The 24,256-nt window shown below is 57.9% G+C and overlaps 4 protein-coding genes across 14 annotated transcripts in view; 2 read left to right on the forward strand and 2 right to left on the reverse strand.

The window, feature by feature from the left end:
* Positions 1-190: 190 nt before the first annotated feature.
* ESS2 (ess-2 splicing factor homolog) lies at positions 191-10,716 on the forward strand. Its single transcript, XM_025474884.3, has 10 exons — positions 191-382; positions 1,380-1,548; positions 1,639-1,740; positions 3,774-3,943; positions 4,056-4,173; positions 4,444-4,577; positions 5,351-5,453; positions 6,417-6,526; positions 9,611-9,726; positions 10,162-10,716. The coding sequence occupies exons 1-10, from the start codon at positions 248-250 to the stop codon at positions 10,439-10,441; spliced, it is 1,437 nt and encodes a 478-aa protein (XP_025330669.1). The 5' UTR covers positions 191-247; the 3' UTR covers positions 10,442-10,716.
* A 1,636-nt stretch (positions 10,717-12,352) lies between these two features.
* TSSK2 (testis specific serine kinase 2) lies at positions 12,353-13,772 on the reverse strand. The gene has a single exon (XM_025474886.3). It carries the CDS (start codon positions 13,637-13,639, stop codon positions 12,563-12,565), a length of 1,077 nt encoding a protein of 358 aa, XP_025330671.1. The 5' UTR covers positions 13,640-13,772; the 3' UTR covers positions 12,353-12,562.
* Positions 13,773-13,802: 30 nt separating this feature from the next.
* DGCR2 (DiGeorge syndrome critical region gene 2) overlaps positions 13,803-24,256 on the forward strand; it is a 98,019-nt gene continuing 87,565 nt past the window's right edge. For 4 of the 11 annotated variants that reach the window (XM_025474869.3, XM_025474871.3, XM_025474882.3 and 1 more), the window contains exon 1: positions 21,863-22,205. In XM_025474869.3, the coding sequence (XP_025330654.1) occupies positions 22,127-22,205 (79 nt within the window). In that variant the 5' untranslated portion in view covers positions 21,863-22,126. Of the gene's footprint in view, positions 13,936-16,573; positions 16,770-19,602; positions 19,743-20,108; positions 20,372-21,861; positions 22,206-24,256 lie in introns of those variants that run through there. The other 7 variants (XM_025474872.3, XM_049101889.1, XM_025474880.3 and 4 more) reach the window with 4 other exon arrangements.
* TSSK1B (testis specific serine kinase 1B) lies at positions 18,104-19,543 on the reverse strand. The gene has a single exon (XM_025474885.3). The coding sequence runs from the start codon at positions 19,412-19,414 to the stop codon at positions 18,305-18,307; it is 1,110 nt and encodes a 369-aa protein (XP_025330670.1). The 5' UTR covers positions 19,415-19,543; the 3' UTR covers positions 18,104-18,304.

Genomic DNA, 24,256 nt, shown 5'->3' on the forward strand with positions numbered 1-24,256 from the left:
CTCTCCCACCACAGCGCCCCCTGGTGCCCGTAGTTCAGAGTCGCAGGACCAGAGTGGGGCTGCTGGAAGACTTCAATTCCCACAAGGCTTTTTGGTGACGTCACTAAGGAGCGCGGGCTGGCCTCGAAACGCGCGGCTCTCCCATTGGTGGACTGTGGTGGGCGCCTGCGCACTTAGCACAGTCCCGCCCCCACCGTCTCCCGACCCTTTTCCGTACCTGCGCCGCCAGAGCGGTCCTGGGATAGCGATGGAGACGCCTGGAGCGTCAACCCCGGCGCTATTGCTTCCTCCCTCGTCCGGGCCCCGGAGGAAGCGGGCCCCAGGGGAGGCCCGGGCTGCGGCGAGCAAGCAACGGGTCCTGGACGAAGAAGAGTACATCGAGGTAAGACCTTGATGCGACGCTAGCGGATTCGAGGTCCCTTCCCTGCCTCGCGCTCCTGTCGGGTCCCTGCTCTCGGGTCGTGGCGGACTCGTACCCTTGCGGAGGTGGGGCAACCCGAGTCTGTGCTCTTGGGGTGTGGACAGCCGGAGAGCCAAGTAAATACAGTGCAGGGAGAGGTGTCCTTGATGGGGGGAGGCACCGGCAGTATTAGGGGAGAGAGGGGGCGGCTTTGTGTGCGCTGGGCGGGGGGGCGGTCGGGGAAACAAGGTGTTTTATTAAAGCATGAAGAGGCGTGTGGAAGGATGGTGGCAAAGAGGACTTTCTACAGAGTTGTAACAGCAGATGCGGAGGCTGGAGGTCTTGGAGACAGCCTCTGATTGCATCAGCATCGCTGAGTTAGTGGGCAGCCAAGGATCCTTGAAGTAGGTTTTAATATTACAGCAAATATGCAGGGAAAGGAGCTGGCAGGGAGATTGGAGGAAATCAGTTTGGCTTTGGATTGGTTAATTTTGGGAGGCCTCTGGGATAGGCAGCTGGCATTAGTGGATAGAAGGGTACATAGATGAGCAGCTTAGGATCAGGTCTGTCTGGAAGAACAGATTGGGGAATCTCAACCCCGTGCTGTTGGTGGGGGTGACAGGCTGAAATCATCCAGATAAAGGGATCCCATTGGAATTAAGAGGTATCAGGTGGAATGAAGGGGCAACACCCACCTTGATCCAGCTGGTGTGGAGGTGGAGCTAGCAAAGGAGCATGAGAGTGACCAGTGAGGGGAGAAAGGTTTTATGGAAATCAGATGAGCGTGGAGTAATGTCAGATGTTGCCGCAAGATCACAGGGGATGCTCATCCTCGTTAGAAAGTGCAGCTGAGCTCAGGGGATCACTAGGCTGGCTAGAGGTTGGGGGCATCAGCAAGGACCTTAGCATGTATGTTGCTAGACTGAGGGGCAGAGGAGAGGCAGATGCGACCTCTGGCTTTTGTTCTGACTTCTGATAGGGTCTCCAGACAGTCATCCAAAGGGACTTCTTTCCTGACGTGGAGAAGTTGCAGGCTCAGAAGGAGTACCTGGAGGCTGAGGAGAATGGAGACCTGGAACGGATGCGGCAGATCGCCATCAAGTTTGGCTCTGCCCTGGGCAAGATGTCCCGGGAGCCCCCACCACCCTGTAAGAGCCTCAGTGGTTGGCAGTAAGGGGAGCTCCTGCTGAACTGCTGCCTTAGGCTGGCTCTAATCCCTACTCCCTCCCTCCTTCCAGATGTGACTCCAGCCACATTTGAAACCCCTGATGTGCACACAGGCACCGGAGTGGTGGGCAACAAGCCTCGGGGCCGAGGCAGGGGCCTGGAGGATGGCGATGGTGAGTGAGCCCTGGGGTTTGCCTGCAAGTCTCATCCTGTGCATCCCTGAAGGCTCTCTGCCTAAATGGCAAGCCATGGGGTTAAAGAGCATTGGTCTGGGAGGCAGACGTGGGCAGCTTTCCGAGCCTCTGGCCCTCCTCTGTGGAATGGGGATCTTGCCACCTCTGTCCCCAGCCTGCTCACGGCGTGCCAGCGCCTACCCAGTGTGCTTTGTCCTCGAAGGACCCCTTTCCTGCTGCTGTCTTAGAATGCCTCAGGGTCTCTGCACTTGTTTCTTCTCAGTCAGTCACTTCCCCTGGGTAACTGCACGGCTTTCCCCTTTTTTCCCCTCAAGCCTCTGCTCAGATGTTACCGTTTATGGAACCCTTTCCTGACACCCCCCAGCATGCCTTCCTGCCTGGCTTTTGTTTCCTTGCTGTATGACATGGCACTTAAAAAGGCATTTTTTTCTGTTTGTTGCTTTTCTTCTCTTCAGGAGCTTCTCTGTCTTGCTTCTGTGCATGTATCCTGCACCTAGGACAGCACATGGCATGTTGTGGGAGTAGAACAAATAAGTTGTTTTCTCCAACACATATGTTGGGGGGTCATGACATGTTCCAACTTTTTATGAGGGAGTCTTTCTAGGAGAGAGCATTTTGAGCCCGGTTGGACACAAGTGTGCACTGCCACGTGACTTTCTCAGGATCAGTGGACGATTTTGTCAGTAGAAGACCAGGGCCCAGGCAGACAAGATGGTTCCTGTTCTCTGCTAGGTTCTAGTCTTCAGCGTGCTGTAGATGCTCTGTGTGCTTACATAGATGAGATATTTTCCCTTTCAAAATCCAGCTTTTTGTGGAGTTACCCTAGTCCATCGTGTCCTTGGAGCTTGATTTTCTACTGCACATGGCAGATGAGTCACAGGCGATTTACAGATTCTTATCTACTTATTTATTGGGATTCTACTTATTTATTTCTTTGAAAGAGTGAGTGAGCACGTGTGCGAATAACGGGGTGGGCAATGAGAATGAGAGAATTTCCAGCAGACTCCGTGGTGAGTGGGGAGCCCAACGTGGGGCTCGACCCCACAACCCTGAGATCATGACCTGAGCTCAAACCAAGAGTCAGAAAGACACTGAACCAACTGAGCCACCCAGGCACCCCTCAGATTCTTTATTTTTTTTTAAAGATACATCTTGTCAGCAGATCTAGGAACCATATCAATAAGCTAGGTGGTGGGTACCATCATTGTTCACATTCACAGGTGAGGAAGCTAAGGCTCAGGAAGGAGTAGCTTCTGCAGGTTTCAGACCTATTTGGTGATACAATGGGGTTTGAGTTCTCATCTTTCCAACCCTGGGTCTTGTCTTGGAACTTTTAGCCACTGTGCTTGGTACAGTGTAGCAAGTAGTAGGTGGTGAAGACTGTCAGTGGAATGGAAGACAAGACTCTCCTCTTGACGGTCCCTCTGAAGTGCGCACTACTGTACACAGTGCAATGGCACCACCTCACTGGGGGTTCCCCTTCCTATGGTGGTGGGTGGGGCGGCTGGGGTTGTGGCCCAGTGCCTGTGAGGCCCCATCTGGACCACTGGATCCTACGGGGTCCTGCCCTCAGGGCCTGTTAGCAGGTTAGGAGGCTTAGGTGACATCCACCCACATGTAGCACAGGTACCGGGAAGAGAGGAGCAGGCAGGGTAAGGATGGAGGGAGAGCTTGGAGCTTTAGAGGCAGGTCCTATAGGAATGGCGCAGTTTGGGCAGTGCAAGGCTTGCTGTGATCACCCGCCTTTTCTCTGACCCCTGGATATGCCTTGGCCTGTGTGAGTCAGACATATGTTTCACTTGACATCCAGCAGCTGAGGAGAGCCTCTGAGCGCTCCCTGGGCAATTAGGGGGGTGATCCCCAGGGGAGTGGTCTGGCAGTGTGGGTTCTCACCAGAAGACCCACAATGAGGCTAAGGGTTCCCACCCTACTTACGGGTCCTGGGATTGAGTGACTACAAAGCATTTATGCTGTTTGTGGTTCTGTGTCACCCCACCTATGCCCCTGAGCAGGAGAGGCTGGAGAGGAGGAGGAGAAGGAGCCTCTGCCCAGCCTGGATGTCTTCCTGAGCCGGTACACAAGTGAGGACAACGCCTCCTTCCAGGAGATCATGGAGGTGGCGAAGGAGAAGAGCCGGGCACGCCACACGTGGCTCTACCAGGCCGAGGAGGAGTTTGAGAAGGTGTCATTGGGTACAGGGGCACAGGCATCCTCTGTCGGCGTGGAGGGAGTCCTTGGGCCAGGGGCACAGTGCCTAGGGCCTCTCTGACCCTCACTTTCCCCCTGTGACACAGAGGCAGAAAGATAATCTTGCACTTCCGTCGGCAGAGCACCAAGCCATCGAGAGCAGCCAGGCTGGCGTGGAGACCTGGAAGTACAAGGCCAAAAACTCCCTCATGTACTACCCAGAGGGTGAGCAGGGAGGGTGGGCGGGCAGGCGGCAGCGGGTGGGACCGTGTGTTGGGTCGGGCCTTGAGGATGTATCTGTGCTCCCCGGTGTACGGGACTTGGAGGGGTCCTGGTCTGCCTCCAGGCAGAGGGTGATGTAAGCGCTTTGCCCAGCTTCATACTTCTGGTCACCAGGGAATGACTTGGCCTCTCTCTCCCGAGCCATGAGTGTGGGGCAGCAGTGGGGCCTACCCACCCTTCTGACACTGCTGCCATCTCTCCTGCATCCATCAGGCGTCCCAGATGAGGAACAGCTGTTTAAGAAGCCGAGGCAGGTGGTGCATAAGAATACTCGCTTCCTCAGGGATCCCTTCAGCCAGGCCCTGAGCAGATCCCAGCTGCAGCAGGCTGCCGCTCTCAACGCCCAGGTGAGTGGCCGGGGCTGGCTGTGGGCAGCCACCATCTCCCCGATCTTGGTTTCCTTTCTTAAATTGGTACTGTTCTTGGGTTAGGTGGAACCTAGCAGCATGTGAGTATGTGGGGCTCCTCTGCAGCAGGGACCTGAGCCTTTTCTCGATTTGTATGGGTTACCACTGGGGCACTGTCTTGGCCAGAGACGTTCTGTGGGTCAGTTCTGTGCCAGCTCCCTGGCGGACAAGAACATGAAAGAAGGGAGGCTGCTGGGAGCCAGCCTAGGCTGGCCAGACCCACACCCATGCACCAGGTAGGACAGGGATAGATAGATGGGGTGCGCAGGGTAGGGTGGGGTGAAGCTTGGTGGGGTACACAGCAGGGGTTTCTGAGTCTGGGAGTCATGGTGCAGTGGTGCCTCCAGTGGTCATAGGGTTGAAGTGAGGCAGGAGATGGGGAGACTGTCCTGGAGGCTTCTGCCGGTGCCTTGTGGGGAAGAGGTCAGAGCAGGGCCTAAGTCAGGAGCTGCTGAGGGCAGCTTGTGTGGGGATATAGCCTGACGCCCAGGGCCCCGGCACTGCCCTGCACAGAGGGAGGGGGAGCTTCCCTTGCTGCTCCCTGCTCTGAGAAAGTCTTCTTCTCTTTCTCCAAGGGGGATACCACCCACAGAGCTCTGGGTCTGCCCTGGGGAGGGGAGGTGTTTCCAGCATGTTCCTATGCATTTGTGCATCAGCTAGGTGGAGAGAGTGGGCTTGGGCCCCCCTAACACTAGTCTCTCTTGTTGTTCCAGCACAAACAGGGCAAGGTGGGCCCTGATGGCAAGGAGCTAATCCCCCAGGACTCCCCACGAGTAGGCGGATTTGGATTTGTTGCAACACCCTCTCCTGCCCCTGGTGAGAAGTGGACCTGCTGACGAGCCCGGCCCCTGATAAGACTGCCTCTGGGAGATGGGCTACTCAAGTGGCTCTAGCACTGTTGACACTTCTCCATTTTTGCCACGTGTCTCATGTGACTCGGGGACCCAGTGTCCCACCTGTGCAATGACAGGGCTGAACAAGGCTGTGGGTGGGCTGGACTCTCAGGTAATGCTGACCTGAGATGCATGGGGCCCAGCCTATGGAGCTGGGCAGTCTTCATGCTTGCCCTAAGCAGAACAGGCTGGTTTAGTTGGGAACCAGGGGTGTCGGGGCTCTGCTGGACAGATGGGCTGTGGTGAGCATGCTGAAGGGCATAGCGAGAGGCCAGGCACAGGGAGGCGAGGTGGACGGACACAGGGAGGAGGCTTCAGGCCCCAGCCCCGCATGGCCTCACACAGGAGGTTTATGAGTCTCGAGGACAGTCTTATGGTGTAGCCATGCATGTGGTGTCCTGCCCTCCCAAGCACTGGCCTCTGTATCCTGGGCTGCTGGTTCATGTGACCTAGGCCAGGATATCTGGAGGTGCTACAGGTTTGCCCAGGGTTCTGGGGAAGTTTTGGGCTCTGAAAGGCCCCAAGTGTCTCCTTTTGGGTGGGGTGCCATAGCAACCTCCAGGAGACCCCCACAGCCATGTGCTAGGCTGGGAGCCTAGCTGATCCAGCCCAGCTTCTCTGCGGAGCCACCTTTCCAGGCTAAGCCCTTTAGTTGTCAGAGCCTGGACCTGCCTTGGGCCTTAAGTGGCCTTGTCCTCTCAGAGGGCCGAGCTGCCAGAGTTCCAGAGTCCTAGGGAAGGAGAGTGGGCTACTGCCAGCCTTCATGTTTGTTAGCTGGGACACGCATGGTGGGAGCTGGCTGTCAGGGCGGGCCTGGTATTGCCCACCTACCCCACCCCCATCTGCATCCCCTGGCCTGAAGTGACTGTGAGCTGTCCATCTGCAGGTGTGAATGAGTCACCGCTGATGACCTGGGGAGAAGTTGAAAACACTCCCTTGAGAGTTGAAGGATCTGAAACCCCCTACGTGGACAGGACGCCAGGACCAGCCTTCAAGGTGAGTCATGATGAGGGGAGTTCGGAGGGGACCCAGAGCAGGCATATGGCCATCTGAGCATTTGTAGTTCAATGCACAGAGGATGGGCTAGCTGCCACTGGTCAAAGCAGAACCAACTGAAGCGCCAAGCCATGTTCCAGGCTACACACCTGTGCAAGCACTGCACTTCTGAATAAGACCAGAGCACTGCGCACAGGTGTGGGTGAAGGGAGGGACTCCGGTGTGGGGCTAGGGCACCAAAGCTATGGCCCTCTGAGCTTGTAGGCCTGTGGGGTGGGAAGGGCCCTAGAACCCCAGTTTTCCATGGGATGTGGTTTGTGTCCTCAGAAGGATTGCGTGCTTGCAGAGAGAGGCCTCCGGTTAGAGAGCATGAACCAGGAGGCACCAGTTTTGTAGAAGTTGTCAGAGGGGGTGTTTCATGAGGCCTGGACCAGGTAGGGTGGGGAAGCTGGGTGCCAGGTGGTTTGTGGAGATCGAGTGGCCTAGGCAGGCCCCAGAGAGGCTTTGGGAAGGCAAGGTGCTCCGGTATACACACAGTTTGTTGGGGAAACTGAGTGACTGGTGTAGTTTGGAACAGGAAGGAAGAGAAGTCGCTGGAAGCTGGGAGCATGCAGTCCTGTTCTCAGGGTGCTGGGCCAACACTCCCTACCTGGATTGCTAGGAAATTGCAGGAGGCAGAAGTCAGTGTTGTTGCAGAGAACAAAGGGTGTGGGGTTACATCATCTGCTTTGAAATCCCAAAGGGTTAGGCATGGAACCTGCCATTAATGTAGGTCTGCCGCGTGGGGAGCTAGGCTAGAGGTTGTCTTGAACTGGTTCCTCTAAACACTTGCAGTGTGTAGTTTGAAATGCAACAGAAAAAGAGATCTTGGGACGCCTGAGTGGCTCAGCGGTTGAGCGTCTGCCTTTGGCTCAGTGCGTGATCCCGGAGTCCCAGGATCGGGCTTCCTGCATAGGGCCTGCTTCTTTGCCTGTGTCTCTGCCTCTCTCTCTGTGTGTCTCTCATGAATAAATAATCTTTAAAAAAAAAAAAAAGAAAAGACAAGAAATATCTCATTCACTGTAGCAGAAGAAGTTCGGACTAACTAGCAGTAACTTAGCTTTCATAAAGAAACCACAGGCTAGTGCTACAGGCTTATGTAAGGAAAATCAGAGAGTGTGGGCCACACTATGCTGCCTCCCCGTAATAGCACTGCTCTCGTTCAGAGAAGGAACACACATCCAGACAGAATGTATGCAGAGGATTTTGGCACCTTGGTTCTTAAATTTGTCTGGGACCCGAGGATAACCAAGAAAAACCGGAGAGGAGCCTGTGCCAGCAGGTGTCAGGGCACGCTGGGGGTGTGGGGATATCACAGGTCTTCCCCTGGTCCTGGAGCCTACCAGGCAACAGGGAAGAGATCATGAACAAACCTCAGTCCAAATCCGAATTCAGGGTACCTGAGAGACGACCGTTCAAGCTGTGCTGAGCAAGAGCATTTGGACATAAAGTGCTTGGTACGCACGGCAGAATGAGTTCCCGAAGTGGAAGGGTTAAGTACAGAAAACGTAAATACAAAACAATAAGAAGACAATAATAGTCAATGTTGTTTTTTTTTTTTTAAACCTCCCATCTCTAAGTGCTAGTTTTTGTTTTTGTTTTTTTTAAGATTTTGTTTATTCATGAGAGACACAGAGAGAGAGAGAGGCAGAGACACAGGTAGAGGGAGAAGCAGGCTCCATGCAGGGAGCCCGATGTGGGACTCAGTCCCGGGACTCCAGGATCATGCCCTGGGCTGAAGGTAGTGCTAAGCCGCTGAACCACCCGGGCTGCCCAGTAGTCAATGTTTAATCTGAGATAAAGGTAGGAAGGAGTAAAGCAAAGAGAGACATCATGGAAGAGATATGGAAGCGAGGTGTAGGTGATACCATGTGAGGTGTAGGCTTAAGTACAGCAAAAAAAAAAAAAAAAGTCATGAATGACACTGAAAGCAAATAACTGAGAAGGAGTTTGTTTGGCAGAGCTTAATGTAACATTAACTTAGAGTAAAACCTTAAGAAAGCAAGCACTTTATTTGTTTATTTATTTATTTATTTATTTATTTATTTATTTATTTATTTATTTTTTATTCTTGAGAGACAGAGAGAGAGAGAGAGAGGCAGAGACACAGGCAGAGGGAGAAGCAGGCCCATGCAGGGACCCCGATGTGGGACTCAATCTGGTGTCTCCAGGATCACACCCCAGGCTGAAGGCAGCGCTAAACCACTAAGCCACCAGGGCTGCCCCTAAGCAAGCACTTTATTTATTTATTTTTTAAAGATTTTATTTATTTATTCATGATAGTCACAGAGAGAGAGAGAGAGAGAGAGGCAGAGACACAGGCAGAGGGAGAAGCGGGCTCCATGCAGGGAGCCCGATGTGGGATTCGATCCCGGGTCTCCAGGATCGCGCCCTGGGCCAAAGGCAGGCGCCAAACCGCTGCGCCACCCAGGGATCCCTAAGCAAGCACTTTTTTTTTTTTTTTTTTAATTTTAATTTTTATTTATTTATGATAGTCACACAGAGAGAGAGAGAGAGAGAGGCAGAGACACAGGCAGAGGGAGAAGCAGGCTCCATGCACCGGGAGCCCGATGTGGGATTCGATCCCGGGTCTCCAGGATCGCGCCCTAGGCTGAAGGCAGGCGCCAAACCGCTGCGCCACCTAGGGATCCCAAGCAAGCACTTTAATAGAAAAATAAGACAAGGATCTATTTCGGGAAGTTCTGGAAAGAAATAGAGAAGGTCAATGGAAGTTAAAGTCAACAGGCAGTTTATTCTGGTAATCAGAGGAAAGCAGATTCAAACCAGACCGCCTTTTTCCTAAAAGACTGTCGGGTTCGTAAGTTGGCAGTGCTGGCTTGTGGGGAACTGTGAGGACAGGTGGGAGGCCTGGGCCTTTGCGGGTGGGCAGCTCACCAAGCTGGTCAGGGGCCTTCCGGGGGCTTTTAGGGAGGCAATAATGGGTTGTGAGGATCGCAGGGGGCCACGGGAGAGAGGCAGGTGCCCCAGCAGCGAGGGACTGCCTGACCTGGCAGCAGGCCACCCACACACCCACTTGCCTCATAGATCTTGGAGCCTGGCCGCAGGGAACGGCTGGGGCTGAAGATGGCCAACGAGGCTGCCGCCAAGAACCGGGCCAAGAAGCAGGAGGCCTTGAGAAGAGTGACGGAGAACTTGGCCAGGTATGAAGTGCCTGACCCCACCCAATGCAGTGTGGACACACACTGTGCAGGGCAGGCCCAGGGGTCCTGTGCCGGTTCCTGTGGCGGCTCCTCGGGTCCAGGGCGCAGCCTTTATGAACCAGGATGCAGGCCCCTCTGTCCTTTCCTTCAGCCTCCTCTCGGCACATCTCTAGGGCCCCTTGTCCCACTTACGCACACCTGTCAGCCCTGTGGGAGCAGGTGTATTGTCCTCCTTGGAGAGACAGGGTCCATCCAACCCCACAACTAAAGGCAGCACCACTACTTGACCTTAAGTTTGGCTACAGTGCTGTATGGTCAGCCAGTAGTGACCACACATCACCCATGTATCTTCCTGTGGGGCCATGGAAAGCCCTGCTGCTGGCAATACCTGATCAGGCCTAATGGTGCCTCTTTCACCCACCCCTTCTACCCCAGCCTCACCCCCAAAGGCCTGAGCCCAGCCATGTCCCCAGCCCTGCAGCGCCTCGTGAGCAGGACGGCCAGCAAGTACACAGACCGGGCCCTGCGGGCCAGCTACACCCCATCTCCAGCACGTTCAACCCACCTCAAGACCCCAGCCGGTGGGCCTCAGACCCCCACGAGCACACCAGCTCCTGGCTCTGCGGCGCGCACCCCCCTCAGCCAGGACCCCGCCTCCATCACGGACAACCTGCTGCAGCTCCCTGCCCGGCGCAAAGCCTCAGACTTCTTCTAGGGCCAGGCCCGGGTCGGGCCTGTGGAAACTGTGGAGCCTGCAGGGCCGCAGCCCACTCAGCAGAGGACTCCGGCCTTCTGGGGACCCAGGCCCGGGCTAGAAATGGTGGCTGTCCCAGGAGCCACAGAAGAGATGTCGTGCCTCGGCCAGGCTGGCACAAGACTTGCCCCCACAGCCCCTGGGGTATGTCCCTGGGTCTTGTTGAAACTGTTTTCTATCAAACCCTTCCTTGCCTGTTTCTATTTAGCCGTCATTAAAGAGCACCTGGCACAGTCTGGCAGGACCATCTCTCCGGCCCGCTCTGCACAGCCCGTAGGCTACCTTCGTGCCCACGTCCCAGTCTCAGGACTACAGGCCTCCCTGGGCAGAAGCTTCTGGGAGGAAATCCAGGGTGTCTGACCCCTCGTGCCACTCTCTGCATTGCTCCCCCTCTGGGAACATGGAACAATGTGGCCCCCTGGGACTTTGAACCTACCTTCTGTGCTCAGCTCACAGCACACTGGGCCCTGCCCCCTGAGGGAAGAAGAAAACCCTCAGAAGTTATGCCCCTCGGGTCCCCGGGGCTCTGCACCCAGGTCCACAGCTTCCCCACCTGGGCCTGGCCCCTGTGGTGTGCTGGTGATGGGGTCACGTGGGTCCTACATGTCAGACCACACCTCGTGTGGCACCTTCAAAGTGGCCTCAATGTCATCTCCAAGCACCTGGTCTCCAGCTCAGGTGGGGCAGGGCTGCTCTGTCTTCCTGCCCTTCACTCTCTCTCCCAGTGCTCCAGGCACTACCTTCCATATGCTGCTGAGTCACCAGTGGGAGCTGTGGGTAACACTAACCTGGGCACAGTGTCAAAAGAGCAAGACCCATGAGTGCCATGTGCACCACAGGCCACACTTGCCCATGACCCCGAGGGCTTTGGTGCCCGACTCCAGGAGGCCTGGGCCAGCTGCTTCACGAGGAGGTGGTGGGCCTTGCTGGCTCCCAGATGGATCTCTTCAGGCCTTAGGTGGGGTCAGGTGGTGCCCTCCTAGGGGCTTGCACTGCCCACAGAGACAGCCTGGAATCTGCCGAGACCGGAGTCTGTCTTTGAGCACACCCAGCCCTGCCTTGGCCGTTGTCTTGGGTTGTCTTGCATGGTTCCTCACCGTCTCCGTGAGGGCGGTGTTCCCTAGAGGCTGGCGGGGGGCCAGCCGCCTGCCTGGGTACCCGCTAGCCTGTGCTCGACTGAGTTCCTGCCAGTTCTCAGGGGGCCAAGCCCCAGCCAGGCCCCTAACTCATGGGGGCTGGGACTAGGCTTGGCAGGTGGGACCAGGCCCAGGACTGCTCAGGGGTCAGGAGAGTGTGGCCTTTGCTGTTTTTCCCCATGGAGGAGGGGGGTGTGGGCCAGAGCAGCATGGAGGCAGCGGTGTGAGTGGGTGTGAGATGTGGGGGAGAGACTGTCCTGACAAGGCCACTTAAGGCCAAGCGCTGGCCCCCCGAGTACGGGCTGGGGTGTAGGGTGGGCAGGAAGGGGTGGGTGAGCGGTCTGGGTTGGGGCTGTTCTGGCAATCAAAAGGGCACTCAAGGGGCTCAGGCCACTGATCTGAAAAGCAGGAATGGAGGGAGCAGAGTACGCAGAAAGAGGGGGGCCCGAGGGAGCAGGATCGGGTTGGGGGCAGGGTGAGCTGTGCTCTGCCCGAAACGTAGAGACCCGTGCGGCTGGCCAGCCTTGGGACACTGGGCCCCGGGCAGGTCCGAGGGAGACGGTGGGGGGGCCTGGCTGTGGGCTGCGGCTGAGGTCTTCTGGCCCACAGGGCCTCACCGTGAGTGTGCCTGCCCCCGAGCACCGGGCCCTGCACCTCTACGCTGGAGACCCCCGCGCCGCAGGGAGGGGGGTTGGCTGAGTCCTAGAGAAAAAGACTCCTCACGGGGCACTCTTGATGCTTGTATACACTTTGTGGTTTATTTGGTGGTCAGTAATTAACGTCTTTGCTACTAAGTGGAAGAAAGCTAATAGAACGTAATCAAAATAGTGGTTTAATTGACGGATTTTACTTGTTCCTTGCACCTGTGCCTTCTGCAGCTCCTACCTGTCTATTTAGTTTATGTGGGCGCACACCATGCACCGCGCCCCCCGGGCCCACAGCACCGCTAGGTGCTCGCTTTCCCCACCTCGGCTCCGGTGACGTGATGATCTTTGGCCTTGGAGGTCTCGGCCAGCCTGTCCTCCATCCTGTCCTCGTTCTCGGGCACCACCAACAGCCGGTGCTGGGTTTTGGCTCCCAGCTTGTGGTCGGGCCGGTGCTCGGGCCGCGAGCCTGGCCGGGTGTCCAGTTTGCACTCCGTCCGATACTTGCCCTCACCCTCCCTCTTGAAGGAGGCAGAAGACATGGCTTTGGGCTTGGGGGGCTGTAGCCATGAGTGGCTGAGGATCTCGTCGATGTGCAGCCGCCGGTTGACGTCGGGCTGTAGCATGCGGTAGATGAGGTCCTTGCACTCGCCCGTCAGGTTCTTGGAGCGGGGGAAGTCCACGCGGTGCTCCTTCTGGATGCGCAGCATCTTCTTGATGTCGGAGTCGTCGTAGGGCATGGAGCCACAGACCATGATGTAGAGGATCACGCCCAGGCTCCAGATGTCATACACCTTGGGCTGGTAGGGGATGCCCTGCAGCACCTCGGGGGCCGCGTACGCCGCCGACCCGCAGAAGGTCTTGCTGAGGATGATGCGGCCGCTGCCGTCCCGCAGGCAGCGCTTGGAGAAGCCGAAGTCGGACAGCTTGATGTTGAAGTCCTTGTCAAGGAGGAGGTTCTCGCACTTGAGATCTCGGTGGACGACGTCCAGGTCGTGGCAGTACTTGACGGCCGAGGACAGCTGGCGGAACATCTTACGCGCCACATCCTCGTGCAGCGCCCCCCGACACTTGATGAACTCGAGCAGGTCGCCCTGGACCCCGAGCTCCATGACGATGTAGATGCGCCCATCAGAGGTCTCAAAGATCTCATAGGTCTTGATGATGGAGCGGTGGTTGACAGTTGCCAGGATGTCCATCTCCCGAGGAAGGAATCTCTCCACGAAGTCAGTGGGCGTCTTCTTTCGGTCAATGATCTTGACCGCCACGTTGAACTTGAGGCGCTCAGAGTAGGCAGATTTGACTTTTGCGTACGAGCCCTTGCCAAGATTGATGCCCACGATGTAACCCTTCTTCCTTAGGACCGCGGCATCATCCATGGTGCCAGGAGCGGCTGGCGCCGCTGCGCTCTACATCCCCTCCCCACGTGGGCCAGCGGGCATTGTCCTCATTTACCCTGTGGGGAGCCGTCTGGCTGGGCTGGGCCTGGACTCGGAGGGGTGGAACGCTCAGCATTGTCTCCGCGTGACTTCAGCATGTGAAGTCATAAAGCCAGCCTGCCGGGAGTAGGGACTGAGCTGGGGGAAACGGGCCCCTGGAACCTTGGAAGCCAGGCTGGCCTGGTGGGAGTGCCCACTCCCCGCCCACTGGAAGGAAGCCGGCACCCAGGACTGCGGTAACCCTCCCTGCTCCTCCTCCTCCTCCTCCTCCTCCTCCTCCTCCTCCTCCTCCTCCTCGCTGTGGCTTCCTGGTCTTGAGTCAGGCCCAAGGGAGGGCCCCCCAGGTCAGGCCAGAGTGCCAGCCCCATGCCTGTTTCTTTCTCCTGGCTGTGCGGGCTGACTCTGCATCAGTCCATGTCCCACTAGGGCCTATTTCCTACAGCTTCTTTGGGGTGTGAAGAAAACTCTCTCTAGGACTTGTGTCTTTGGAACTGGTGGTGCCTGGGAGGAATGGCCCTGGTCTGGCCAGGCTGGTGGCTCCACCCAGCCTTGTGAATGAGAGCAGTTTCTGTTCTGGGGTACAAGGCTGGGCAGAGGAGTGCCACTGTGGTAAGCGGGGCATGTGTGGGGTGGGAGGGCAGGCAGGGCCCTGTGCCCCCCACTGGCAGATGCGTGTTCCCAGGGCTGGGGCCTGCCTGGAGGATGGGCCAGGCCTCGGTCAGGTAGAGGAGGTGGTGAGGCATCCAGGCAGGGAAGAGCCTGGAAGAGGTGACGGCTTCTTCTGAGAATGGCTGTCTTACATCTGGAGGGAGGGTGGAGGAGAAGGGAAGGGTCTGGGGCCAGAAGAGCCATGACTCAAGTCACGTTTTAAGATGGTCCCTGGCAGGGTACATAGAGGATCGGTTTTGGGGTGAGTGGAGGCCAATGCCTTTGACTGGACAAGAGGAGGCTGGACCAAGGCAGGCCTATGGGTGATTGGGCGGCAGGAGACAGAGGGGCTGAGCGGTGGCCCATGAGGGGGCAGGACCTTGGGCGGAGCCTTGGTGCCAGGGCTTCTGGTAAGAGCAGGCACTGGGATGAGGAGGGGATCCTTGTGAGGAGCTGGGCAGGCTGATGGACTCCTGGCATTTGCGTCTCTCAAGCTGTCTTGCACCTGAAAGCAATGTGAAAACCCTTTTGTTTTTGCTTTGGGAAACGTGGCATCCTTTGTGTGTCTCCTTAGGTACTTTGGAAGGCTTGCTGCTCATTCGGTCTCCATGGCAGGCATCCCGTGCCCACATGTGGGCGTGCCATGTGCTCAGTGTTCAGCGGGTGGGGGGGGACCTCAGGAGGCCTGCCTCTATGTGGGTGGTCGGTAGGGGAAGTGACGGAGGAGACCGTGTACAGGTGGATGAGGGGGAGGACGTGCTGGGCAGATGTGCCTGCCGTTTTGGCCCCAGCATGGCTCTGTGGACACACCTGGGGGCACACGGGGAGTTCCCTGCAGCTGGAGGCTTGTCTGGAAGATCCCTGGGGCCGCGTGGCCGGAGTCCAGATGCCCTCCAGCAGCCACGGCCTCCCTGAGGCCCGCTCCTGGCTCTTTGGAGCTTCAGTTGCAGTAGCTCTGGCTTGATGCTTGCTCTCCCCTGGGACGTCTTTGGCAGAAATGACCAGAACTTCGCTCCTGTGCATCCCAAAAGGGGCTGGCCATGAGGATTTGCGGGCCAGGACCCGGAGCAGTCTCCCCTTTCTCCTGCACTCCCACACGTTCTCCCTGGGGCACCCCCTGCATGTCTGCCTTTTTGGCTGACTCTGCCAACCTACCCACTTTTCTGTTTTTTGTGGATTCTGTTTCCTTATACTCTGCCCTTGCCCAGGACAGTGTGGCCTCTTTGGTTCTCGGGGGACACGGTGGAGGAGGCACGAGCTGAGCTGGGGGCAGGGGAGCAGGTGGCTTCACCCAGCACAAGCACGCACAAGCACGCACGCAGGGTGTGTTCGGAAGGGGAAGTGTTCGACTGGCCCAGGGGCCTCCAGGAGCCCTCCCAGGCTGCAGCCCTGTGCGTGGGAGACCTGCAGACTCTGGCAAGGCCACTTCCCTCTGAGTTACGGTTTCCTCCATTTTTCCACTCACCCAATAGGTATTTGAAGGTTGGTTCCAGATGCTGGAACTAGACAGGACCTTTGCCTTTCTGAAGCCCAGAGGACAGGGAGCTTCAGTGTCACACCAGCAGTGCAAATGACCAGTGGTGGCTGTGCCATGATATGGGAACACAGGGCTGTGAGGGAAGAACTGGGATTGGATTTGGGGAGGTTGGGAGGGCTGAGGTGTGAAGAGTTAGCCACATGGAGGAGGACCAGAACCTGCTAGAGCATGTGATGGCTTGAAAAGGACACAGAGTGGCAGGAGTGTGCAGGGTGGGAGGGGACAGAACTACAGACTGTGCAGGCCATGGTGAAGGTCTTGATCTAAAGCCTTCAGGAAAAAAAAAATAAATAAATAAATAAAGCCTTCAGGAGGGTCACTGAAGGGGTCTGAGCCAGGGCTGACCCCAGCAGCTGGAATGGCCTGGAATGTGAGGGTACCCGGGGAGGCGTGGGCTTCTGTCGCCTAGGCTGCCACTCTGTGCTGTGTGATCTCAGGCAGTTGCCCTCCCTCTCTGAGCTGTCTCCCCACCTGTAAAGCACACAGTAGATGCTCTTTCCCTGGGGCCCCTCCTGCCCAGGCTTGCCTTCTGACTAGGCCATAGTGGGTTGCTCCCAGGCCCTCTTGCTGTATGTTGCCCGACGACCACAACAAGCCACAGATGACCAAAGTGAGGAGGTTCGTGAGCTTCTCAGGATGTCCCCACTCCAACCAGCCCCATGTACTCTGGAATTTTACTCTGTCACCAGATGATCTGCACAACGCTGGGTTCCTGGGACCTCTGGGAAAAATTGGGTGGCTCCTCCGACATCACCCAGGGCCTGTCCTGTGCCTGGACTTCAGCACTCACAGGCCTGCCCCAGCAGCAGAGCTTATAGCGGCGGGCTGCCAAGTTCTGAAGGCTTTGCGGAGGCCATGGCCCCTCGGCTGATCCTGGAGACATGGGTAAGGTCTGCAGGGACACATGTACAAGTGTGATTCTGGCACATAAACGGGTGGGCCTGGGGCTGAGGGAGGGGGCTGGGAGGCCAAGGCCCGCACCGGGATCCTTCCCCAGGGCAGTGGGATCTCTACTGCATGCCGAAGGGAGGCTCTGGCCACTGGGGGAACAAAAGGGGCAGGTAGAGGCCATAGCGGTAGCCAAGTCATGTGTTCGAGAATACACACAGGAACATGGAGATAGGAAGACGTAGAATGTGTAAAGGTGGCTGTGGGGAGGGCAGGAGCAAGGCAGAGAGGTGGAGTGCTGTGCAGAGGGGTGCAAAGAGAGTGGGGCTGGGGCCCTCACTAGACTTCACCTCTCCCAGGGCCTGGGGTTGGGGTTTTTCCAAGATACGTGGGCAGAAGGGGGATAAGTCTGAAGGCGCTTTCCTCTTGATGTGTCAAACCCACAAGGTGGCAGGGTGAGTGCAGGGCAGGAAGAAAAAGGGGCTGCAGTGGCTGAGGTCAGAGGGAGCAGCCTGAGAATAACACGGGTGGGCCGGCAGGGCACGGCAGCCAGCGATGCTGAGTGCAGGCCTGCTCCCTCTAAAGGACACCGACTGGCGGCTGCAGGGCACGGCAAGCATTGTGAACACACCGGTCTGCTTATCCACTCTGGCGTGGAGCATCAGCCCTGGGGACAGACTGGGACTAGAAGGGAATGGAATGTGGTCGGGGACACAGAGTGTGACTGTGGAACGTACAGGCCGGGCGGAGCCGGGCCATCCAGTGGGGCAGGGGGAATGACCACAGGCAGGATGACTCAGGGCATCCTGGGTGCTGGCTGGCCACGGGAGGAGGGGGGAACCCTGGTGGACAGAACAAAAGAAATGAGTTGCCTACTGGGGTGGGGAGCTCCAGAGGGGCTGAGAGGCATGTCCATCTGCCCCCTGCAGGCCCCCTCCCCACCCGCAGCCTTGTGAAGGCGGTGGCGCTGGGGTGTTGAGGGCCCAGATCCTCAGCCCCAACTGCAGACGAGCCCCTGCCTACCTACAGCGCCTCTCTTCTGCAGGCAGCCCCCTTGCCCTTCTTGGTTCTGTCCTCGCTGCCCCCTCTCTCTCCCCCTCCCACCATGGCACTCATGGCCTCCCTCTTGAAACAGCATCTTCCTTGCTCAGCTCTCTGCTCTGGTCCAGGGCCTGAGGTCACAGTCAGGGCTGGGCACACTGGGATGTATTTTCCCAAACTGGAGGTGAAATGCGATGCGATCGATCCGAGAGTGGGGTGGCGGCAGGGAGAGTGCAGGATCCTCTCCCTGGATGACCGCAGTCAGCTGGGGCAAAGACATGCACCTTGGGTCTGCACTAATATAGTGATTTTATTGCTTCTTTAGCCATGTGGGTTACCAAGTTCAAGGGGAGGGAGGAGAAACTGACGAAAATAGTGGCTCATCCAGGACAGTCTTCCTTCTTTGGCTTGTCCCTTGGCTTCTTTGGAGCTCGGGCTCAAAGCCATGAGCTCTGCTTCGTTCTCTGCCGGCCCCCTGGGCCAAGAGAGGCTCATGAGGTGTGTGTCTCCGAAGGCTTTGGGAGGGCCTCTTCCTCTGTCTCCTTGCTCAGTGGCTCTCCATTAAGGCCTGTGGTGTCCGACTGCCTCGACCCCTGCACTGGCAACATCTCCTCCTCCTCGGGTTTTGTCTCGGGCTCTGTCTCGGGCCGTGCCTCCTCTCGGGGCTCCACCTTAGTGGCAGACTTTCTGTCGGGGGTCTCAGGGGTCCACGAGGGCTCAGCACCCCGGGAGCACTCCCCCTCCTTGTTGATGGCTGCAGAGGACAGGCCCCGTGTCTTGGGCTGCACCCAGCAGTGGCTGAGGATCTCGTCGATGTGCAGCCGCCGGTTGACGTCGGGCTGTAGCATGCGGTAGATGAGGTCCTTGCACTCGCCCGTCAGGTGCTTGGAGAGGGGGAAGTTGACGCGGTGCTCCTTCTGGATGCGCAGCATCTTCTTGATATTGGAGTCGTCGTAGGGCATGGAGCCACAGACCATGATGTAGAGGATCACGCCCAGGCTCCAGATGTCATACACCTTGGGCTGGTAGGGGATGCCCTGCAGCACCTCGGGGGCCGCGTACGCCGCCGACCCGCAGAAGGTCTTGCTCAGAGTCAGTCGGCCGCTGTCATCTCGCAGGCAGCGCTTGGAGAAGCCGAAGTCGGACAGCTTGATGTTGAAGTCCTTGTCAAGGAGGAGGTTCTCGCACTTGAGATCTCGGTGGACGATGTCCAGGTCATGGCAGTACTTGATGGCCGAGGACAGCTGATGGAACTTCCTGCGAGCATCATCCTCGTGCAGGGCTCCCCGGGTTTTGATGAACTCGAGCAGGTCGCCCTGGACCCCGAGCTCCATGACGATGTAGACCTTGCCATCTGATGTCTCGAAGATCTCATAGGTCTTGACAATGGAGCGGTGGTTTAGCATGGCCAGAATCTCAATTTCCCGGGGAAGAAATTTCTCCAAGAAGTCCTTGGGGGCTTTCTTGCGGTCGATGATCTTGACCGCCACGTTGAACTTCAGGCGCTCAGAGTAAGCGGATTTGACTTTTGCATACGAGCCCTCTCCCAAATTTATCCCCATGATGTAGCCTCGTTGCTTGAGGACGGCAGCGTCATCCATGGTGCCGGGAGCGCCCAGTGCCTCTGAGGCTGCCCTCTACATCCCTGCGGGACATGGGCCAGCGGCGTCCTCATTTACACTGTGGACAGAAAGTCCTCTGGGCCGGCCGGGCCTGCTGTCCCTGCCTCCTAGAGGCCAAGACTCTGGAGTGGAACGTTCAGCATCGTCTCCCAGGTAACTTCAGTGGGTGAAGTCATAAAGGAGGAGTGCCCTGCGGGAATGAGGCTCTAGCTTGAGCCACTTGGACTTGGAATCCTGGAAGGCCAGCCAGGGCGCTGGCGTGGACCAAAGACCAGAGGAGAGTGGCCTTGCATTTGGCTGAGACGAGGTAGGAGGGGGATGAGGGGAACACATCGGTCTTCTGGTGCTTGCACACCGGGAGCCAGGCCTACTTGTGGGATTGATTATTGTAACATGGGGCATCCCAAGAAATTCAGAGTGGATGATCATATTTGCCTGAGTCCCAGCAGGAAGCAAAAGACATACTCAAGTTAGGGCAGTCTAAGGAAAGTTTAATCCAGTCCTCTTTCTTACAAAGGTGGGAGCTGAGTGTATGGTACCCCAAGGGTAGTAACAGACCCCTGGAAGAAGGGCAGGTCGGTCACTGGACCCTGGGAAGAGTGTAGAGGCAGTGATCCCACAAGGAGGGAGCTGGGGAAAAAAAGTATCCCTGACCTTTCCTCCCTCCCTTCAGTCCTAGAGGTCCTTGGTGGTGTCCACACAGGCAGCCTGCAGGCCGTGCAGGGGGGCCAAAGGTGGAGGTGGATCAGGAGGGGCAAAGACTCTTGGGCCAGCCGTGACTACAATTTTGGAAGCCAGGATTTTGCCTTCTCCCTGCATGGCGTGGCTGGACTTTTCACCTCCCTGTCCTACTCTCCCCATCTGAACCTTTGCTGGCCAGCTTCTCCAACAGTGGGTCTGCAGGGGGACAACTGGCAGGGTTATCTGCTCTGAGCTGTGAGTTCCCTCCCTGGGGGGTCTGTAATTCTGGCTTGGCTCCCTGGGCACATTGAAGGTTGGGTGTGGATCCCTCTGAGTGCAGCAGCTGCTCCTGGGAATGTTCCATGAGGACAATGCAAACAGCCAGGGCACTGTTGGACAGGGACCACTGTTTGTGCCTGAAGTGGGGCCCTTTGTCTAGCACCTGCTACAGGCCTGAGGGAGCAGGAGCAGGCAGGTCTGGCCAAGCCTTGGGTTTTACCTTGGCCATATCCACTCATTGGGAGCGGGTACCTCTCTCAGTGACCCTGAGTGTCACAGGCTGGAATCCTGGGACATTCTGGAGGATCATACCTTGAAGGGACTTGGGGGGACTGCTCCCGGGGAGGAAGTTGGTGGGGCTGGAAGTGGATGGGGCTAAGATGGGCCCCCCTTTCCTGTGCTCCTATCTTCACCTTGTACCAGGCCTTGTGTGTGTGGTTGGGGGTCCTTCCGTTGACCAGTTTGCTCCCCTCCTGCTGAGGACACTCCATGTGCTGTGTCCTCTGCCACAGTCACTTTGCTCCCCATAGGTGCGAGGCCAGCACTGGGAGCCTTTCCTCCCTGCACAGGTGGCCTGCTGTGGCAGCAGCTGCGCCCAGCATTCCTCCCCCTCCTCCCACGTTGTGTAGGCAGGGCTCTTCCTCCTGAGGCCAGTTCTGCTTCAGGCTGGGATCTGGGCTTGCCTGTCAGCTCTCCTTGTATGACACTCCTTTAGGCTATTTCCTCATCTGAAACGTTTTCAGTAGTGTGTGCTGGGGAAGCCACATCTGCCTGCTTTTTTACAGGGTGGATTCTCTATACCCCCCTCTTGCCGCCACCTCAAGCAGTTTTCCTCATCCCTTATCCGCTGCGGTTCTGCCTTTAGAGGCCCACTTTAGGGAGCACTGTTGGACCTGCAGGTCTGCAAGGTGTGCAGACCCCCGTGTCCACCTTCGCCCAGGTCCACCATGTCCCTCCCCTTCTCCACGCCCCGCCCTCCAGGGCTGCTCCTAGACCCCCCCGCTCCCCGCCGCCTCGGCCCGCTGCGCCCCGCCCCTGTCTGTGTCCCTCCTCTTGGCCCGTTGCCCTTCCCCCACCGCCCCTGCCCTGCGCGTCCTGCCCTCGGATCCCGGCCCTTCGGAGGCCCTACTGCCCGGGCCCCACCCCCGAGCCCCACCTCTCTGCTTAACCAATGGCACGCTTGACTCTTGGAGGTCCCGCCCGCCAGCCGGGCCCGCCTCCCAGTCCCCGCCCCGCGCCGTCCCAGCCGCAGGCCTCGCCCCTTTCGGGCACCGCCGCTCAGGCTCCGCCCCCCGCCCGGCCGGGGATCCGAGAGGGGGAGCGGCAGGCCCCGCCCCTCGCCTCGGCGCTCATTGGCTGGCGCCAGCGGCGCGGGCGGGGGGGCGGCGAGCTGGGGGGAGCGGCAGGCCCCGCCCCTCGCCTCGGCGCTCATTGGCCGGCGCCAGCGGCGCGGGCGGGGGGCGGCGCGGAGCGGAGCAGGACGGCCGCCATCTTGCGCGGAGCCGGAGTCGGAGCCCAGGACTGAGGCCGGGAGTGCGCGCGATTCCGCGGCGCGCTGTAGCCGCAGCGTCGCCGGAGCCTTTCCTGCCGCCCTTCCGCGCCCGGCCCCCAGCCCTCAGCCGGCCCGGTCCCCTGACCCTCAGCCCGGCCCTCCCCTGACCCTCTGCCCGGCCCGGTCCGGCCTCCCCGCGGGGTCACGCGGCCGCCCCGGGGACGATGAACGGAGGATAAATGGTGCCCAAGGCAGACAGCGGTGCCTTCTTGCTGCTCTTCCTGCTCGTGCTCACCGTCACCGAGCCGCTGCGGCCAGGTGCGCGGCGCGGTGGGCGCGGCGCGGTGGGCGCGGCGCGGTGGGGGCGGCGTGTGGGGGCGGGGGCGGGGCGGGGCTGGCGGTGTGCGCGGCCCGAGGTGTGCGCGGCCGGGGTCGCCGAGACCTCCCTGCCCGGGCGGGGCCGCGCCCCCGGAGGGCGCCGGCTAGGCCTGCCCCGGGGCCGCCGCGTCCCCCGCCCGGGCCCGTGCGGAGAGTTTACCCGGGCTCAGAGCGACTCGTACATCATGGAACTTTGTTCTCGAGGGATGTTACCTTTGGATCCGTGTCCGTGGAGCGCTGCGCGCTTTGGGAATCGAGCGATGTGCGGGGCCCGACCTAACTTCTGGGGCCTGGGAGTTCTTTGGCCAAGGAGCTGTGCCCCTGGGGCGCGCCCACCTTGCCCAGCGGCTGGGGTCAGGCTGGAGTACGGGGGTCGAGAGAGCAGCCCTCGGAGGCACCTGGTTTCCCACGTTTGGTGCCAGCGTCTCAGCCCTGGAAACTCCTTGGCTGGAAAGTGGTGGCTGTGTATTAAGCGTATTGTCACTCAGTGAGGTGTTGCAGTTGAGAACTACTCAGCCCAGAGACCGGCCCAAGGAGGTACCACTGGGAGTCCACCAAGCACCGCACGCGGGAGGCAAAGCTTCCTGGGGCAGAGACTGGTGCTGCGGCCCGGTCTCCGCCGCTGGCGCCTGGACACTGCCAGGCCCTTAGGAATGTTCCTTGAATGTGATAATTAAATGCTTTTGGAACCCCCCTCGCAGCTCGTGTTTTTATAAGTAAGCTTGGGGAGAATCAGAATCATGGCAGCCGGAAGGTCCAGGATAATTTTTATTTCTACCTGTTTGTTGTGTACCCTCTCCTCCATTGAACTGCAGCAACAGAAATCAAATCCCCATGTGCAGGGTGCATTCATTTGTCAGGCTCAGGAGGCCTGGTGCTGGGGGCTCACAATGACTGCTTTTAAGTGGTATTTTAAAATCAGCGAGGAAAAAACCCTAACCTTTTAGGTCAAAGAAAATGTTGAAATAAACACGTACAGATTTTGTGTCTTTATACCAGTGCATTTGAAAAGTATGATTCTTCGTGATTTTTTTAATAGAGGAAGGGGCCCGTAAAGGCGGACGTGTCCAAGGCCATTGTCTGTGAGCTGTATCAGATCTCTGTGTGTAAAGGCAGCCTGGGGGGCACAGTGGTGTGGCACTCCCGGCGGTGCTTCAGCCAGGGCTCTCACCACAGATAGGGACACACCTCTCTGCCTTTGTCATTCTTACAGAGTGCTGTCTCCCCTCTAGCGTTTACTGGGTGCCCGAGGCCCTGGGCTCATGCTCAACCTGGGAGTCACTTCGCTGATGCTTTTCTGGCCTCCCTGAATAGAGCTGGTTGCTTGCTGTTTCTGATGGTTCTCTGGGCAGGAGGGTGACTGGTTGTGGGGTGGCTTTAGTAGGAATGGAAGCCAGAAAAAGGCCTGCCTTTGGAGGGAGTACTGAATGGACTCTTGAGGTCCAGAGCCAATGGATTTCTGGCTTCTTGTGATTAAGTTATTTAGATTAAGTTTTTTAGAGAGGCATCTGTAGAGAGGTGACACATCATTTGGTTTTGGCTCTTGAGTCCCAGTTTTGCGTATCAGTCCCTCAGGTAGACTGAGGGACCAAGCCACACATCATGCTTGTCTTTCTTGGGGTGGCTCTGGTTCCAGGTCCAGCATCTCCTGCCTGGGTGATAGAGGTGACAAATGTCCCCAGCACCCCTTCCTTTGCTCTCTGTCCATGTATCATGCCAGCTGGCTAGCAGCAGTTCCGGAGTTTTCAAGTGCTCCCTATCTGCCTACCACTAGGGATTCTCAAATGCATTGAATAAATCCCTTCCTCTAGGAGTGCCCTTTAGGTATGGAGTAGAAACTAGATGTAAATCAGGCCATTGAGTGTGGGGGCTTAGATGCAAGCAGCAGAGGTGACTGGCTAGTCATTTGTACCTGTGAAGCAGGGGAGGGCTTCACAGGAGATCCCACATTTTGGTCTGGGTTGGGGCAGGGAGGTGTCTCTGGTTGAGGG

This window comes from Canis lupus, chromosome 26 (assembly GCF_003254725.2).
Source record: "Canis lupus dingo isolate Sandy chromosome 26, ASM325472v2, whole genome shotgun sequence".
Taxonomy (NCBI): Eukaryota; Metazoa; Chordata; class Mammalia; order Carnivora; family Canidae; genus Canis; species Canis lupus.